This window comes from Odontesthes bonariensis, chromosome 16 (assembly GCF_027942865.1).
Source record: "Odontesthes bonariensis isolate fOdoBon6 chromosome 16, fOdoBon6.hap1, whole genome shotgun sequence".
Taxonomy (NCBI): Eukaryota; Metazoa; Chordata; class Actinopteri; order Atheriniformes; family Atherinopsidae; genus Odontesthes; species Odontesthes bonariensis.
In genome coordinates this window covers 30683366-30699710 of record NC_134521.1, presented here as the reverse complement: position 1 = coordinate 30699710, position 16345 = coordinate 30683366, and the positions used below count along the sequence as shown (strand labels likewise).

General features: G+C 40.7%; 1 protein-coding gene across 1 annotated transcript in view; it reads right to left on the bottom strand.

Moving 5' to 3' along the window:
- Positions 1-2522: 2522 nt before the first annotated feature.
- tlcd3a (TLC domain containing 3A) overlaps positions 2523-16345 on the bottom strand; it is a 47313-nt gene continuing 33490 nt past the window's right edge. The window contains exons 4-5 of the mRNA XM_075486902.1: positions 8534-8629; positions 2523-4416 (exon numbers count right to left, since the gene is read on the bottom strand). Coding sequence (XP_075343017.1) covers positions 4111-4416; positions 8534-8629 — 402 coding nt within the window. The 3' untranslated portion in view covers positions 2523-4110. The remainder of the gene's footprint in view (positions 4417-8533; positions 8630-16345) is intronic.

The following is a 16345-nucleotide window of genomic DNA, read 5'->3' as shown; positions in this document are numbered from 1 at the left end:
GTGTGCGAGTTTCTGATTTGCACATGATGGCAGTGACCCACTTGCCTAGCAATGGAAGCAAAGGTGTTGTCATCACGTGGCATTGAAACTCACAGGAACAAAACACTGTAATCAGACCAGGTCTGACAACTATTCAACTATCGTCTTGTTTACTTTTTCTTTTCTTTTTAAAACGTGAAACTCAGGTACTTTCTTCAGCCAATGCAGAGGTCGTGTAAAGAAATGCACAAAAGAAATGCCAAATCTTACTATAGACATGCAAAAAAAAAAAAAAAGAATAAACAGCTTTTAGGGAGTTACAAAGGGAATATACACCTTTGATGACGACATTGGGATGAATGGAACTTAGGTTTGGAATGTAAGAATTGTTACATAATTTCGAAGCGAAGCTTAAAAACTCATCGTAAAGCTACTTAACTTTTGACTTTTCTCATCTCTTCACCTTTATTTTAATCAAGTTGTCAAAAAAAAAAAAATCAGTTATATAACGACATAACTTTTGAAGAATCAACTTTTGAGTGTTAAATCTCAATAAAATGTATCTCATGAAATGTTTTATATCCCAAATACAGCAACGATAAAGTCTGGGTTGAATTGCAGTTGAACAAACAATTTCAGGATGTAAAGATGATCATGTTTATACTGCTTAGAATATGAATGAAAACAAATCTATATGCCTGCATTTTTTCAGTGCATTTCATGGAAGGTGAGGTTACAGTGGTTGAAAACTTGGATATAGAAACTTCAACGCTTTAGACACACACGCACACAGCTGCACTGCCCATAAACCGTTGAGTGGACAGCAGATAATGCTGGCGGCAGATGGCAGCAGAGAGGACGGCTCGGGCTCACCTGGCTTTGCTGACACACCCAGCAGAATTTCTACATCTTCATAGCACATCAGCCAATAAAGGGATGAACTTTTAATCTTCGACAAAATATCAATGACCGACTACATTTGTAACTTCCACTGGCAATGAGTGGTGTGAAATGTGAAAATGATTCACAAGATATAAAAGAGAGTGGGAGAAATCAGCTCAAAGAAAAACAGGGACGCGACACAAAGAGCATGGTAGGTTTCCAGTAACAGCGGGCCTGACTGGCCATGGACAAAAGAAGCCTGCACTCTGCTGGGCTGCAGCCAAGCCGAACAAACAAGCCGTCACTCAGCTGCTCGGTTCTGCTTACACCCTCAGCCTCACGCTGCTGGTCAGTAAACAGGCCGGCTACCAGTGAGCTGACTCAGCGCCTTCTACAAGCAGTCAAGTCATGGTGCATCTGAGAACTTCTTACTTTAAATGAAAAATAATTTTTTCTGACATGAACTGTCACTCTGATCCCATCAGTGATCCAGGCAATGATGTCCTTATATGAATATGAAGCACAATTCATAAGCAATAAAAAAAGAAAAAGAAAAAAACAGCTAAATTAAATACAATCAGCGACTTTGCTGCTACAATATCACCAAGTCTGGTAGCTTATGAGGACTTATGGTAGCTATTTTTATAACGTTTTGATAAATATTGTGTCATATTTTCTCCTTTGTGCTGCATTTACACCGTGTCAGCATTCAGAATTACACCTGATTCACAGTTCAGCAGAAGTGACAATGGAAGTGAAAATTGAAGAAACAAGCAATCATGAGGCAAAACCAGCAAATACATGAAAGTAGGTCTGTTGCAGAAGTTTAAAATGTCTTGCAGTAATGTTACCATGACTGTACACTTCCAAAAGCTATGTCAATTGTACACTGCATATGAGAATTAGAAAGATAAATATTTGTTGCCATTAAAGTGCCTGCCTGATCACGTCGGCATCCTATTTGTCAACAGAGCTGTAAACGTGTCCATGTGCACAACAAAATACTTGTGTCATTATCATTTACAGCGTTACAAGATTATGAACTCATGAAATCACTCAAGGAGGAAATTTAATGCACTAAATTTAAATTCAACTGGAGATGGGCCTTTTTTCAAGCTAGGACTGATGCACCTTTGTTGCGCAAAGTACAGAAATGGAACACGAGGTTGAAGGAGATCCGCCGTCGATGCGCCGCTGATCCACCTCCAAGTGCAATGGAGGTAGTAACAGAGATGAAATGATACTGCCTCTTGTGTGTTCTTACACACACATCAAAACAGCATCGTGGAACTCTCCACTTAAACCTACAGTGCTGTCGTCGCTCAGTGGATTCCACATCAGCTGGATGTGTGTAAGGACACAGCGATGCAGGGCTGATCCGCCTCCGTTTAGCATGTGTGAATTAAGAGAGGGAACAGCGGCGGATTAACGAGGAGGCCTTTTTTTGGGCTGAAAATGCACAACCGATGTGTGAAAGAGCCTCATAATTTGTGTTTAGTTGAGTAAAAATATACAGAGGTTAACGAAGAGCCTCCCCAAAAGATTAAAGGAGAGAATAAATTATGAGGTGTGGACCAGTATGTTATGACTTTAAATTAGTGTTGCATACAATACATGCACCACAGCCTCTTTTGCATAGATTCAATTTACAGGACAAAAAAAAAAAAAAAAAAAAAAAAAAAGGCCATTTAGAAACGAAGCCTGAATGATTAAGAATATACCGAAATTACCTCTGGATGACGGATGGAACTAATAAAATATTTTCTATACATTTCTTTGAATTAAATAACCAAAGTGAAGCATGAAATGCTGATTCTCTTTCATAAATGCCCATCTGCAACACGGAATTTGCATGATAATGGTCCTCTGTGGTTAAGTAGGTTCAAGTTTTAAAACTATTTTTCTAATGAAACAAAAAAAATTATTTCAATCTCTAAAAACTTTATAGAAAGCTTTATGTGTTAAGTGCTCGATTCCACACCTGATACAGAAGTGCATACAAATCTTTGCATCTGCAGAAGAACTAAACAGTAAGTACTCATCAGGAATCTTCTCTTTTATCTTTTTTTCTTTAAGGTTTGGGGAATTTCAGTCCTCTGCTTGCATCTGCCTGCATGAGCCGCAGCACACCTTATTGCTCTGACCTGGCCCCGAGTTCAGGAACCACCTTTATTAGCTATTATCGTCCCCCACCCATATCTGACACTCAGAGACTGTCATACCCAAGCTGCACTGCAACAGCTCTGTCACCATGTCAGCTGCAATGCTCCAGTGTCAAAGAAAAATTCCACACAATCCCAGCAGAGATTTTAAAAGAGAACTTTGTAAATCCTTCACCTTAGCTGTAAGTTGTTCTAAATACAATATATTTTGGAACAGAGGGGAAGATCTTATCCAATTGTTTCTTGCTCAAGGCAATCCAAATTTAGCTCAGAAAAAGAAATCAGGTTCTACAAATCACATCTTTGAGAATACTTAAAAATGAAATTCTGAAAATGTTTAATCTTGTTAAAAAGGAGGAAAACTGACTTGATGTGGATTTGTGACCGATGCCACACTGTGCAGAAAACAAAAGTAGTAGAGGTGAAAGGTCACAGGCTATCACATTAATTGGGTGCAAATGATGTAGCTGTTTTTAGCTCTCGGGTGTAGATGAGGTGACATGTATTGCTCACTTTATTCCCTGCTAATACTGCCTGAATATGCATCCTATCTACCACAACTCCTAATCCTTCTTGCCAGTGTGTTAAGTGAATAGATAAGAGAGGAAAAGAAACTGTATGACATCACTGTTACAACAGAACCAAACGCTCAAATACAACCTGTTGAAACAGCCACTCAGTGTAACAGACCTTTCCAATCAGCAGCAGCTGTAAACACAGTGGGAGTAAAGAGAAAATATAAAGTCTCTGTGGAAGCTCCTCTTTAGTTTCTGGTGTGTTTGCGCCACACTTAACACAACCTTTCTTCAGTACTGTAAATGTTAAAACAGTGTAGCACTTCAACAAGATCCAGGCCAGAGTCAAATCCAAAAAGAAAAACACATATCACCTAAGTTCAGTAGTAGCATTAGATTGGTGGTGGAGAGGTCCACTTAGGCAGCAGATTTGTAATAGAGGAGTTAAAGTGTGCGGAAAATGCCCAGGAGTTGTGGAACAAGAGCAGGCAGCCCTGGTGTACTACAGTACCATGGTGGGGTTGAGTTAGTAGCTGAGTGTGCGGCTTGAGCAAGCAGTTGTGAAGTAGATATCAATCATCCTTAGAGCCGTCAGCGACGGCGGCCGCAGGAGGCGAGTGCGGCCTACGGCTTCGCTGGTACAGACGATAGCCCTTTCGGCACAGCAGCACGAACCAGTAGACCTGCGGCGCCATGATGCACAAGCTGCCCAGGTTGGTGGAGAGTGGCAGGTGGAAGGGCACGCTGTAGAGAGGGATGCCGTAGTGGTGACCGTACATTAAGTACATGTAGGGGAAGAGGGCGATGCGGCACATAAAGAAGGTGAACAACACCATCCCGCCATTGGCCTTGTGCAGCGAGCAGTCCTGGAGGCTGAGCTGAGGGAGGAGACAAATGGGACATGTATGAAGAGAATTAGTCTGTGTGACACTAATGAACACAGTGCATACACATTTTTCCAGTTTTTTTCCAGGCTACATTTATAGAACATTTTTCATTGGTCAGTAATATCGGTAATTAAGTTATTCACATATTCTTGCATGTAGTGGAAATTAACTGAAGGATCACCTTCGTCTCTTCCCAATAAACATTTAAATATCTTTTAAGAAAATGTGCATCTGGCACTGTATTTCAGCCTTACCACAAGTTAGCAGCTTATTGGTTTGGTGTCGGTTCTCTGGTACGTATGTCCACTTACTGAACGATGCTTTGCTTTTTTTCTTTTACATTTTGCACGTTTGTTTTTCTTTCGTTTTAATTTCAATTGGTTTTTTCTCAGCTGTATTGGTTTTTAACACAGAAAGGATAAGACAGTTTGAGGACGATATCATTGTGAACAAGACAATAAAAACACTTCCTATCACATAGTTCAAAACATTTAAAAATCTATAGGTCCTTTATGTCTGCAATTGTCTTTTTAATTTATAGAAGTCCTAAAGATACGTCGTATTTTGCATCCAAACACAAAGGTCATAACAACAAACAGTCCTGACCCAGATTGAGATTTTAGAGTTTTTCATGTATTACGTCTGTTTTTTCTTTTGATATAAATAGAAAATACAACTTTCTACCTATCGAGCTGAAATACATCTGATCTTATGTTTAACTACTAAAACACATAACAACTAACAAGCTACGGCTATTCTCTGTGAGGAAAATTAGCGCTGAAGCTGTGTTACTCAACCCGCCGGTGGGGCCTCGATCCTCCGAAGATGTCAGAGCAAATTTTCAAGCCGGTTCAATCGTGTTGAATCAACCCTCGTATTAGAAGATTTGAGATATATTTTCTCGCCTAGAAATTTCTTTAAACTATATTTTGTGACAGGTACAAGGCAGCTCACTGTTGCTGGTGAAAATAAAAGTCTGAACACATAAGCATGCAGTTCGTGAGGGTCGTTATTTGTCTGAAATGTGTTTTTGGATGGAAAAAAAAAACAAATAAATAAAGCTCTTAAATTTCTAATTCCCAATGATCCACATTCTCCTGGCCTGAAACAGGAGAGAGGAGGTGTGGGTGGAGGCTAAAGCTCTCCCACAGTCAAATCATCTGAGACCTGAGCTCCAACAGAGCGGACAGAACATTTTCATTTTGAACGCCAGGAAAATTGAACTATTTTTCTGTCAAAATGAGTATTATCATGATGATAGGGTCTGTTAAATGCAAACAGCATTTTCAGTCAGGGCCTTTTTGTGCACATGGAATCATTCCAATATACAGAGCTATATCAAAGTAAATGAAAAAAATATGGCAACAAGTAACAAGTTCGACTATTTAAAAGGTTATTTAATCAAAGTCACTACTTTCTCATGTATCCAGTCTGTTTTTTCTTTTTCTCCGATTTTGTAAGTTTATGCGTGAATGGGATCTCATTTCTGATGCACACAGGAGGCTCATTAACAAACATGCTGGTTATCTCGTGTGAATGGAAGCATGCGCAGGCAGCTGTAGTTTTGGCAGATCTACATTCTTGTCCAACAACAATGCCTGTATGTGATCTTTAACTTGTGAAAGATTTGAGGACAGGCTTCTGGCAGAGTCTCCGTTAGTGCTGATCTGATCCAAAAGAGGGCAGCAGTGCAGCTTTGCTTTTCTCTGCTCTTTTTCTCTGCTGACAGCAGATGTCAGCAAAGACTCGAAGGCTCACACTCCACCGATTTCACAGAGGTAGACAGTAAGGGTCTTCTATTCTTAGATTAATGCATTGCAAGCCTCAAAGGCTCAGAGTACATATCGACTGTGTTTTCCAATGTGTGGGGTGTGATGTGTCTGTATGGATGGTACTAATGAAGACATTAAATGCAGCAGACAGTTTCTAAGGCAGAGACCGTAAATAGTGTCATGGCTTCTTTGCTCAATGCTGCTGACAGATGTGGGTTTTTTTGTTTGTTTTTTTGGTGAGCCATGCACCTTAATTATTGATAAAACAGTGACAAACAACCCTCCAAATCAAATGGAGATACCTGATGATGCAAGACTGCATCACCTGAATAGGATTACAAAACAAAAAAAGTTAAATAAAATTAAATCTGAAGAGACATGTTTGTTGGTTTGAAAAACTACACTTAGAAACTGAGTTTTATTCTGTCTTAAGAACAGCATCATTTCAAACCCCAATGGGACTTTCAGAATTCAGAAGAGGCAGTTAAGAGTAAGTTTCTAAAACAAGCACTTGCGCACGTAACCTGAACAGAACGCCTAAACACAGTATTATCAGATCCCTGATTCTAATTACTGTTGCTACAGCTGTCCATCACTGCTCTGCACAACTGTCACAGCCGCTGGTCATTGTTAAACAACGGACTAAGAAAAAGCAACTAAATTACAACAGTTGAAAAAATATATATAGGTGGGACCAAGTCATTATTTTGCAAGTCACAAGTAAGTCTCAAGTCTCTCTACTCAAGTCTAGTGTCAAGTCCCAAGTCAAGACTGAGAAGTCTAAAGTTAAGTACAAGTCCTCAACACTGTTTCAAGTCACAGCCAAGTCATCACGAGCTCTTCATCAAATACAGTTTTTTTTTTATGGATATTGAAATATTAAGTTTACACAAATAATAGTTTTTTTCTGAAATTTGTACTTGGTTATTTGAACACTTTTGCAAATTCAAAGAGTGAATAAATGTAATATTGGGGTAAAATAGTGCTGCTTCCAATGCACAATCCATTAACAGAAATTACATAGATTCTGCTCAGCAATGTATTTCACTCATCCCATATTGAAACTGCATAGAACTTCTTATAGAAAGCTTCCTTTTTTTTTTTCTTAACAGCTTGGACATTTCTGATTAGTACATAGAATAAAATCATTTCTCCTGTCAACCTTTGCTAAGCCAGCTCCATGCTTATCTTGGATTCACCGACTGTGTCTGGTAATCAGTATTAAAACACCATGTAGATCTCATTGGCGGCAGTACGAGGGAAACTTTTTCAAGGAGCGGTATCAAATACTTCCAAGTCAATAGGTTGAAGTCAAACTAAAGTCGCGAGTCATTTCAGTGAAAGTCAAAGACGAGTTACAAGTCTTATAATTTTGTCAAGTCAAATCTGAAGTCATTAAATTCATGACTTGGGTCTAACTCGAGTCTAAGTCATTTGACTCAAGTCCACACCCCTGATATTAGTCCAATGTTAGAGGTGCATGTAAACAGTCCAACAGAAATCCATCTTCTTGTTAAAACAGTGTAAGTGCACATTAACACAGCCAAATTCCCAACAAAGATGTCAGTCACATATTTTTCTGTTTCTTCTGTCAGATGACTAAATGCATCAGAGATTCTGACAGACAATCAGCCCATTAAGACTAAACTCACGGTCACTTAAATCGTCATCAGACGAACTTAAAGAAAAATTCAAGTAACTTAAGTCTACATTGGAAAAACATTTCAGGTTAAAAGCTGATAAATACATTTGGCAAATGAAATAAAAACTAGGGTGATAACAGCCTGTGTGGTGTTCTTTAGAGACTGCACTGATGTAGTCGTAGTATTTATAATCAGCTTCCACACACAAGGGGAATAAAACATAATGGTTATGGCAACTGTGAACTGTTTTTTAATGTGACCTGTCTACACATAAACTGGAGTTTAGTTAATGACACGCTCTGTGGTGTTTGAAAGTGGAAACATGCCAAGGTTTTGCAGATCAGCACAATGCTAAATCCCTGCATCTGCAAAACTGCAGTTGTGGCTTTGGAATGAGTACAAAAGGTGACACTCTTCTTGTTAAATGTTGTCTATTGCTTTAACTAGAGGCAGGTCCAAAGCACAAATGGAAACACAAATCTCTACAGACCTGTTGTGTCTAGTTATAGTTGCTAAGCTATGATTGGACAACTGCTATTTGAGCTACGTATTTAAAAAATCATTTCCCTACTCAACTGTGCGGTGGTTGATCTGTCAAACAAAAATAACTGTGGCTTAATGATATTTTCCAGTAGAGATGCGTTACTTCGCAGTTTGTTTCAGGTGGATGCCCATGTGTACGTGCTGTCTCACCTGAATAAGTATCTTCCCCAGGGAGACAAATGGTGTGCTGAGCTCTGTTAGAAACAAGCAGCCAATGAAGAAATCCCCCTGGTCCTTTCTGAAGAACTGAGGAACAGACACACAGAGCACAGAGACTGAGCAAACAAACAGCATTGGAAAAAGAAAACACAGCTGACATTCAAGGTCACTTTTTGAAGCAGTTTCTTTGGAAATGTGCTCGGAAAGCATTTTTTCATTGATTCTGTTACAGCTGGACAGAACCGCTTCCACTGCAGATGGCATGATCTGGGTGTAATTTACACAGTATATTAACATGATCTGAAAAGAAATTAAGTTAACCAGTTATTCTGATATTGAAGATTTTGATACCCACATTTCCAGCCTTGGGGATGGTCTTTTATGATGAGTTAGGTCAACATCAGGTTCATTCAGTATCAAAGAATATTTTCAGTGTAATGGATGCAACAAGTTTTGGACTGTCTGAGGGGCTGTTGTTGCATTCATACTGGTCAGACATGAGGTTTCAAAGGTGTGTGTTAAAGACATCAGAACTTAGTTAATATGAAAACAAAACCCTGCAAAAGCATCGCACATGACTTCTTATGCATGGCCAGAGCCAAGTAAGCCCCACCGTGACTGAAAATGTGACTGTTCTGGATTAGAGTGTCAATTAATTATTCTTCATGTGTCTGTACACCGATGTATGTCCTACAGATGAAACTGATAGTAAGACACAGCTTTTACATCATGAGAGGGATCGATAACATGGACTGCACTGATAGTGGAAATACTGTGTTGTTGTCTCACCATGATGTGTCAGTGGGATGCTTCGGAAAATCAAGATCCACAACCAGCCTTCACACTTATCTTAAGAGGTTGGCTGGACTCCGTCTTGGAAACCAATAGGTATTCCAACTAATTTTTCAATTTTAAGTTTATTAGTCTCTCTAGCATGTACAGGACTCTACTGGCAGACATAGTCTGTTGGGGGGAGGGGAGGGACTGATGTCCTGTGCATGAGTAATGAACGAAGCGTTCAAATATTGACCAGCAGCACAGTGCTGAGTGATGCCACCGTACAACAGGTGAGTTAGTCTAGATGGATAGAGACTGAACAAAAGACAAGCACTATGTGGAAACCTAGCTTGCAGTGTGCTTTTTGATGAATAAAGCATGAACTGCTCCAGAAGGAGCTTTGCCATCTGCCTACTTAAAAATGACAGAGACTACAGAGGCAAAACTTGAAACCATTGCTTCATCACTACCAGGCTACATAATCTCAACCCTGTCTGCCATGAGCATAAGTGTGCTAAAGTTAATACTTCATTACATCGGCACAAAAAAAACATAACCCACTCTTATTTTTTGCCTCAAAGACCTAAGGTATAAATTAAGATTAAGATCCGATTTATTGGTCATGCATACACACAAAATTTGTCCTCTGCTTTTAACCCATCCAGGTTGGCACCTGTTGACACACATATGCACATGGTCACACACACACACACTCAGAGACAGATGCCAACCTGGAGCGGTGGGCAGCCATACGCCTGGGGAGCATGGGGGTACGGTGCCTTGCTCAAGGGCACCTCGGCCGTGACAAGGAGGTGCACCGACACCCCTCCAGCTATTCAATTCAATTCAATTCAAATTCAAAAATACTTTATTTATCCCAGAGGGAAATTAAATGTTGATGTAACTCAATTAAATCATGGAGTTATTATAGATGCTGATGGCTGTGGGCAGGAAAGATTTCCTGTAGCGGTCCGTTTTGCATCCAAACTGAAGAAGCCTTTGACTGAAGAGACTCTGTTTTCCGATAACAGTCTCATAGAGAGGATGTTCAGGGTTGTCCATAATTCTCTTGATTTTATGCAAAATCCTTCTTTGCATTATTGTCTCCAAAGGTTCCTGAGTCTTTTTAGGTCCCTGGTTCTGATGCTGCTGCCCCAACAGATGACGCAAGAGGAAATGACGCTCTCAACAACAGACTTGTAGAATATCTGCAACATCTTGCTAAAAACCTTGAAGGACCTTAGCTCCCTCAAGAAGTACAGTCTGCTCTGTCCTTTCTTGTATATGGCTTCACTTTTATGTCTCCAGTCCAGTCTGTTGTCCAGATGAACACCAAGGTATTTATATTCCTCAACCACCTCCACTTCTTCTCCCATGATGGAAACAGGGTTTGACCTGACCCTGTTTTTCCTGAAATCTACAATCATCTCCTTTGTTTTGTTAACATTCAAGATGAGAGTCTGACAAACTGTGGTCTGTTTGTCAGGTAGTCATTAATCCAGGTGATTGTTGAGGCCTCCACCTGAGTCTTCTGGAGTTTCAGACGAAGCAGATCAGGCTGAATTGTGTTAAATGCACTGGAGAAATCAAAGCACATGATTCTCACAGTGCTGCCTGCTTTGTCCAGATGACAGTGGGTTTGTTGAAGCAGGTGTATGATAGCGTCTTCAACTCCAACTCCATGGCGATAAGCAAATTGCAGGGGGTCCTGATATGTGCTGGTTTGCCTACACAGGTGGGTCAACAGGAGTCTCTCCAGGATCTTCATGATGTGGGATGTCAGGGCAACAGGTCTGTAGTCATTGATGACTGAAGGGTGAGTTTTCTTTGGTACCGGAACCAGACAGGATGTCTTCCACAACAGTGGTACCTTCTCTTGGGTCAAGCTAAGGTTGAATAGGTGTTGCAGAATCCCACAGAGCTGCTCTGCACAGGCCTTCAGGACTCGGGGGCTGACACCATCTGGACCTGCAGCCTTGTTCCGGTTCAGTCTCTCCAACTGCCTCTTCACCTGACTTCTAGAAACAGAAAAGTGGGAGGGGGAGGCAAAGGGGACAGCAGCATCTCCTGATTTGGTTGAAGACAAACTAGTGGAAGCAGAAGAATCCATGACTGAGGTGGAGGTGGAGATGTTACAGGAAAGCTGTGGGTCAGAGGAGAGTGGGATGTCTCTTTGGCTGGGAACAGGAGGGGAGGATGGTGAGCTTGTTCCTGAACTGAACCTGTTGAAGAATGTGTTCAGCTCATTTGCTCTGTCCAGACTTCCATCCATCCGATCCTCCCTCTGCTTGAGGCCTGTGATCTTCTTCATTCCTGACCACACATCTCTGATATTGTTCCTCTGCAGTTTACTCTCAAGCTTCTTTCTATACACCTCCTTGCTCTCTCTGATCTCGAATTTGAGCTGCTTCTGTGTACTCCTCAGTAACTCCCTGTCTCGCTCCCTAAAGGTTTTTTTTTTCTTGTTCAATAGTTCCTTTAGCTCACTGGTGATCCAGGGTTTGTTATTAGGGAAGCATCTCACTGTTCTGGTGGGGATGGTGTTGTCCACACAGAAGTTTATATAGTCAGTCACACACTCAGTCATGGCATTAATGTCCTCTCCATGTGGCTTACAAAGAGAAATCCAATCGGTTGCATCAAAACAACCCTGTAAGGCTTCTTCAGCTTCCTGTGACCACTTTCTAACAGTCTTTTTTGTGACAGGTAGTCTCTGGACAAGGGGTTTATATGCTGAACAGAGAAAAACAAGGTTGTGATCTGATTTACCCAGGGGAGGTCTTGATTTCGAAATGTATGAATCCTTGACATTTGTGTAAAACAAATCCAATGTCTTGTTTTCTCTGGTAGAGCAGCTGACAAACTGTTGAAAAGTTGGCAGTGAGTGAGGCATGATTAAAATCACCAGATATTGCCACAAAAGAATTGGGGTGTTGTGTCTGTATCTTAGCAACAACGGAACTGATGACATCACATGCAGTGTCGGCAACAGCTGAGGGTGGAATGTAAACAGCCACCAAAACACTGGTGAACTCTCTTGGCAAATAATATGGACGAAAACTTACTGCCAATAGTTCAATGTCAGGACTGCATAGACGACTCTTCACAGTAACATGTCCTGGGTGACACCATCTGTTGTTGACAAGCACTGCCAATCCACCCCCTTTCCTTTTCCTGCTACTCTTTAAATCTCGATCTGCTCGTACAGTCAGGAAGCCTGGCAGAGAGACGCTGGAGTCGGGGATATGATCCTGCAGCCATGTCTCAGTAAAACACATTATGCTACATTCCCGATATTCTTGCTGAGTCCTTGTCAAGGCTAGAAGTTCATCCAACTTGTTAGCTAACGATCTTACATTGCCCATGATGATGGATGGCAGAGATGGTTTGAACTTCTTCTTTCTCTCTCTCTCCTCTTTGCTCCTGCTCTGCATCCACGACGCCTCCTTTTCAATTCCAGTGGGATTTCTGGCATCAGTTGTCGAATTATTTCTGCTTTTCCAATGTTAATCAGCTGCTCCCTGTTGTAAACCACCCTGTTGCTATGGTTATGCATCATAACAAAAGAGCAAAATATACAAAAATATTGGGAAAAAAAAAAATCAATCCAGCTGCACAGCATCCAAGGCAGGAAGGAACAGTTGTCCAAAAAATGCAATTTCTTCCAAGAAAAAACAGGAATGAAATTTAGAAAAAAGAAAAAATCTCAATGTGAGGTACAGAGCTACTCCAACGTGCTGCCACCCTCAACGGCGCATTCTAGAACTATCAGTTCCACCAATCTTTTTTGAGTGGCGAGAGTGGGAATCGAACCGCCAACCTTCCAGTTATTGGACAACCGACTAACCACTGAGCCATGGCCGCAGTAATACAGTAAATATACAGTAAACAGTATACAGTAAACTTTTACCATACAATTTTACTAAAGGCAAGGCAATGGCAAGGCAATTTTATTTATAGAGCACAATTCATACACAAGGCAAATCAAAGTGCTTCACAGCTACATAAAATCACAAGAAGGCAATAAAATCATAAAAAAATATAAATAAATAAATAAATAAATATAATAATAATAATAAAAAAAATTGAAAAAAAATGTAAAAACCCATTAAAAATAATCATTAATTAATTAATTTAAAAGTGAAGAGTGCAGATCAAATACTTTCAGGTGTCATATGCACAGCTAAATAGAACTGTTTTCAGCCTGGATTTAAACATTGTCAGAGTTGAGGCCTGTCTCACATCTTCTGGAAGACTGTTCCAGATTTTAGGAGCATAAAAGTGAAACACAGCCTCACCTTGTTTAGTCCTGACTCTGGGCACCAGCAAGAGACCCCTCCCTGAGGTTCTCAGAGCCCGAGTTGGTTCATATGGCTTTAACATGTCAGAGATGTACTTTGGCGCTTGACCATGAAGAGACTTGTACACAAGCAGAGCTGTTTTAAAGTCTATTCTCTGAGTGACAGGAAGCCAGTGCAGAGACCTGAGCACTGGACTAATATGGTCGTATTTCCTGGTTCTAGTCAGGACTCGAGCAGCAGCGTTCTGGATGTACTGCAGAGAGAGCCCAGTGAGCAACCGTTACAGTAGTCTAACCTGCTGGAGACAAACGCATGGATCAGTCTTTCTACGTCTGGTTTAGACATTATTCCTTTGATTCTGGCAATGTTTTTTAGATGGTAAAAAGCTGGTGATGTTACTGATTTAATGTGGCTGTTAAAGTTCAGGTCTGAGTCCTATATTACCCTGAGATTTCTAACTTGATAATTGGGTTTTAGAGAGAGAGTCTCAAGGTGACTGATAACACTTTCTCTTTGTTTCTGTGGGCCACAGACAATGATTTCAGTTTTGTCTGAGTTTAGCTGGAGAAAATTGTTTTGCATCCACACACTGATCTGTTCGATGCAGTGACACAATGTATCTACAGGCCCGTGTTCTCCTGCTGTCAGTGACACGTAGATCTGAGTGTCATCTGCATAGTTGTGGTAGGACACATTATAGCTACGTTAGCTGGCCTAGTGGAAGCATGTACAGATTGAACAATATGGGTCCCAGGATTGACCCCTGGGGAACCCCACAGGTCATAGCCATTTGGTCTGAGACACTGTTACCAATTTCAACAAAATATTTCCTGTCCTCCAGATAGGACTTGAACCAGTTTAAAGCAACACCAGAGATTCCCACCCAGTCTTCTAACCTCTGTAATAAGATCGCATGGTCAACTGTGTCAAAGGCAGCACTCAGGTCCAGCAGAACTAAGACTGTGACTTTACTTGCATCTGTGTTCAGGCGGATGTCATTTGTCACCTTGATCAGAGCTGTCTCAGTGCTGTGGTGGGGCCTAAAGCCTGATTGGAAAGTATCAAAAGCATTGTTAGACAGGAGAAAGTCACTAAGCTGTCGTATACAACTTTTTCTAGAACTTTGACTAAGAATGGCAGGTTTGATATGGGCCGGTAGTTGTTCAGTACTGTGGCATCAAGATTGCTCTTCTTTAGAAGGGGCTTAATGACAGCGGTTTTTAAAGGCCTTTGGAAATGTTCCAGTCTAGAGTGAGATGTTGACTAGATGAGCGAGTTGTGGTAACAAACTGCTCAGCACAGACTATAGGAATCTAGTGGGCAACTCATCAAGGCAGCACGTTGATGAACTCAGACTGCAGATGGTCTCTTCAACTGTTTTGTCAGTAACAGGTGTGAAATGTGTCAGCTCTAAGTGTCTAGCTGGCTGCAGAGTAGTTATTTGTGTTGTGGAAATTATTGAACTTTGTCATTAAAGAATATTGCAAACTCATTACACTTGGATGCAGAAATGAGTTCTAAAGGCAGTAAAACTGGAGGGTTTGTTAATCTGTTTACTTCAGCAAACAGGACACGAGAGTTGTTACTGCAGTTTTTGATGATTTCAGAAAAATAACTCTCCCTTGTTCTACGCAAAGTCTGGTTGAACACACATAGCTTTTCTTTGTAAGTCTCATAATGAACCTGGAGCTTTGACTTGCGCCATTTCCGTTCGGCTCTCCGGCACTCCCTTTTCTGTGCCCTGACCGACTCTTCTTTCCTTCATGGCGCCCTTTGCCTACTTTTAACCATTCTAACCTTGACAGAAGGTCAAAAAAAAAAAAGGTCCACTTCAGTTTTTAACATTAATCCAATTTAATCTGACTAAATCCACAAAGGGATTCTTCCAATATGCTTGAAATAACATCGCTGACAAGTAGTTTAAAAAGCTTCCATTTATACAGTGATATACACAAGCTTTCAGTGTAAATGTGCTTCAACTGAAGTAGTAAACCACTACATACTTCTCTGCCTCAAAGCTCAGTCTGTACATTTGCCTGCGGCCACTGGTTACAGCATTCATAAGTCCTAGAACATGAGGCTATCATTCAAATGTGTTTTATACAAATGAGCCAGTTTACAAAGTAGATGCATTTGAAACACGAGAACAATCTCAAGCCATGAAATAAAATGTTGACACGTGACATGTCAGAGGTGATAGCCATTTCCTCTGTTGTTCTTTTTGGAAGAACTTACCCAGAATATGCATACAAAGCCGGCCTTCTGAATTTCTCTAGATATAAGCTCAGAATTCTTGTGAACAGCATATGTTCTAGCTATAGTAATAACTTGCTTCCATCACATATGCACTGGTAATCGGATAATAAGTGAACATATTCTATAAGATTTAGCGGCGCTAGTAACCTGTACTCACTTTCAATATGCAGCAGTCACATTAACTGACACATCATAATTTAACAGATATCAGATTTTTAAATGCTTCCATTCACTGCTGTTGTGTTTATCACAATACAGCATGGTTGTTAGGAAAGGCGTCTCGCACTTTAACTTGGGAACTTCCAGCCCGTACTCAGCAAAGATGTTCTTGTACACTATTCCCGCCACTTGATCACAGCGTTACATGTGTGCTATACCTTCCTGCATCTTACATCCTGCTTCTATGTACTGGACTGACTCAGAAGCCTCTTTGCACAGCTTGAACCCAGGGTCCCGTCTGGTGTGGTAA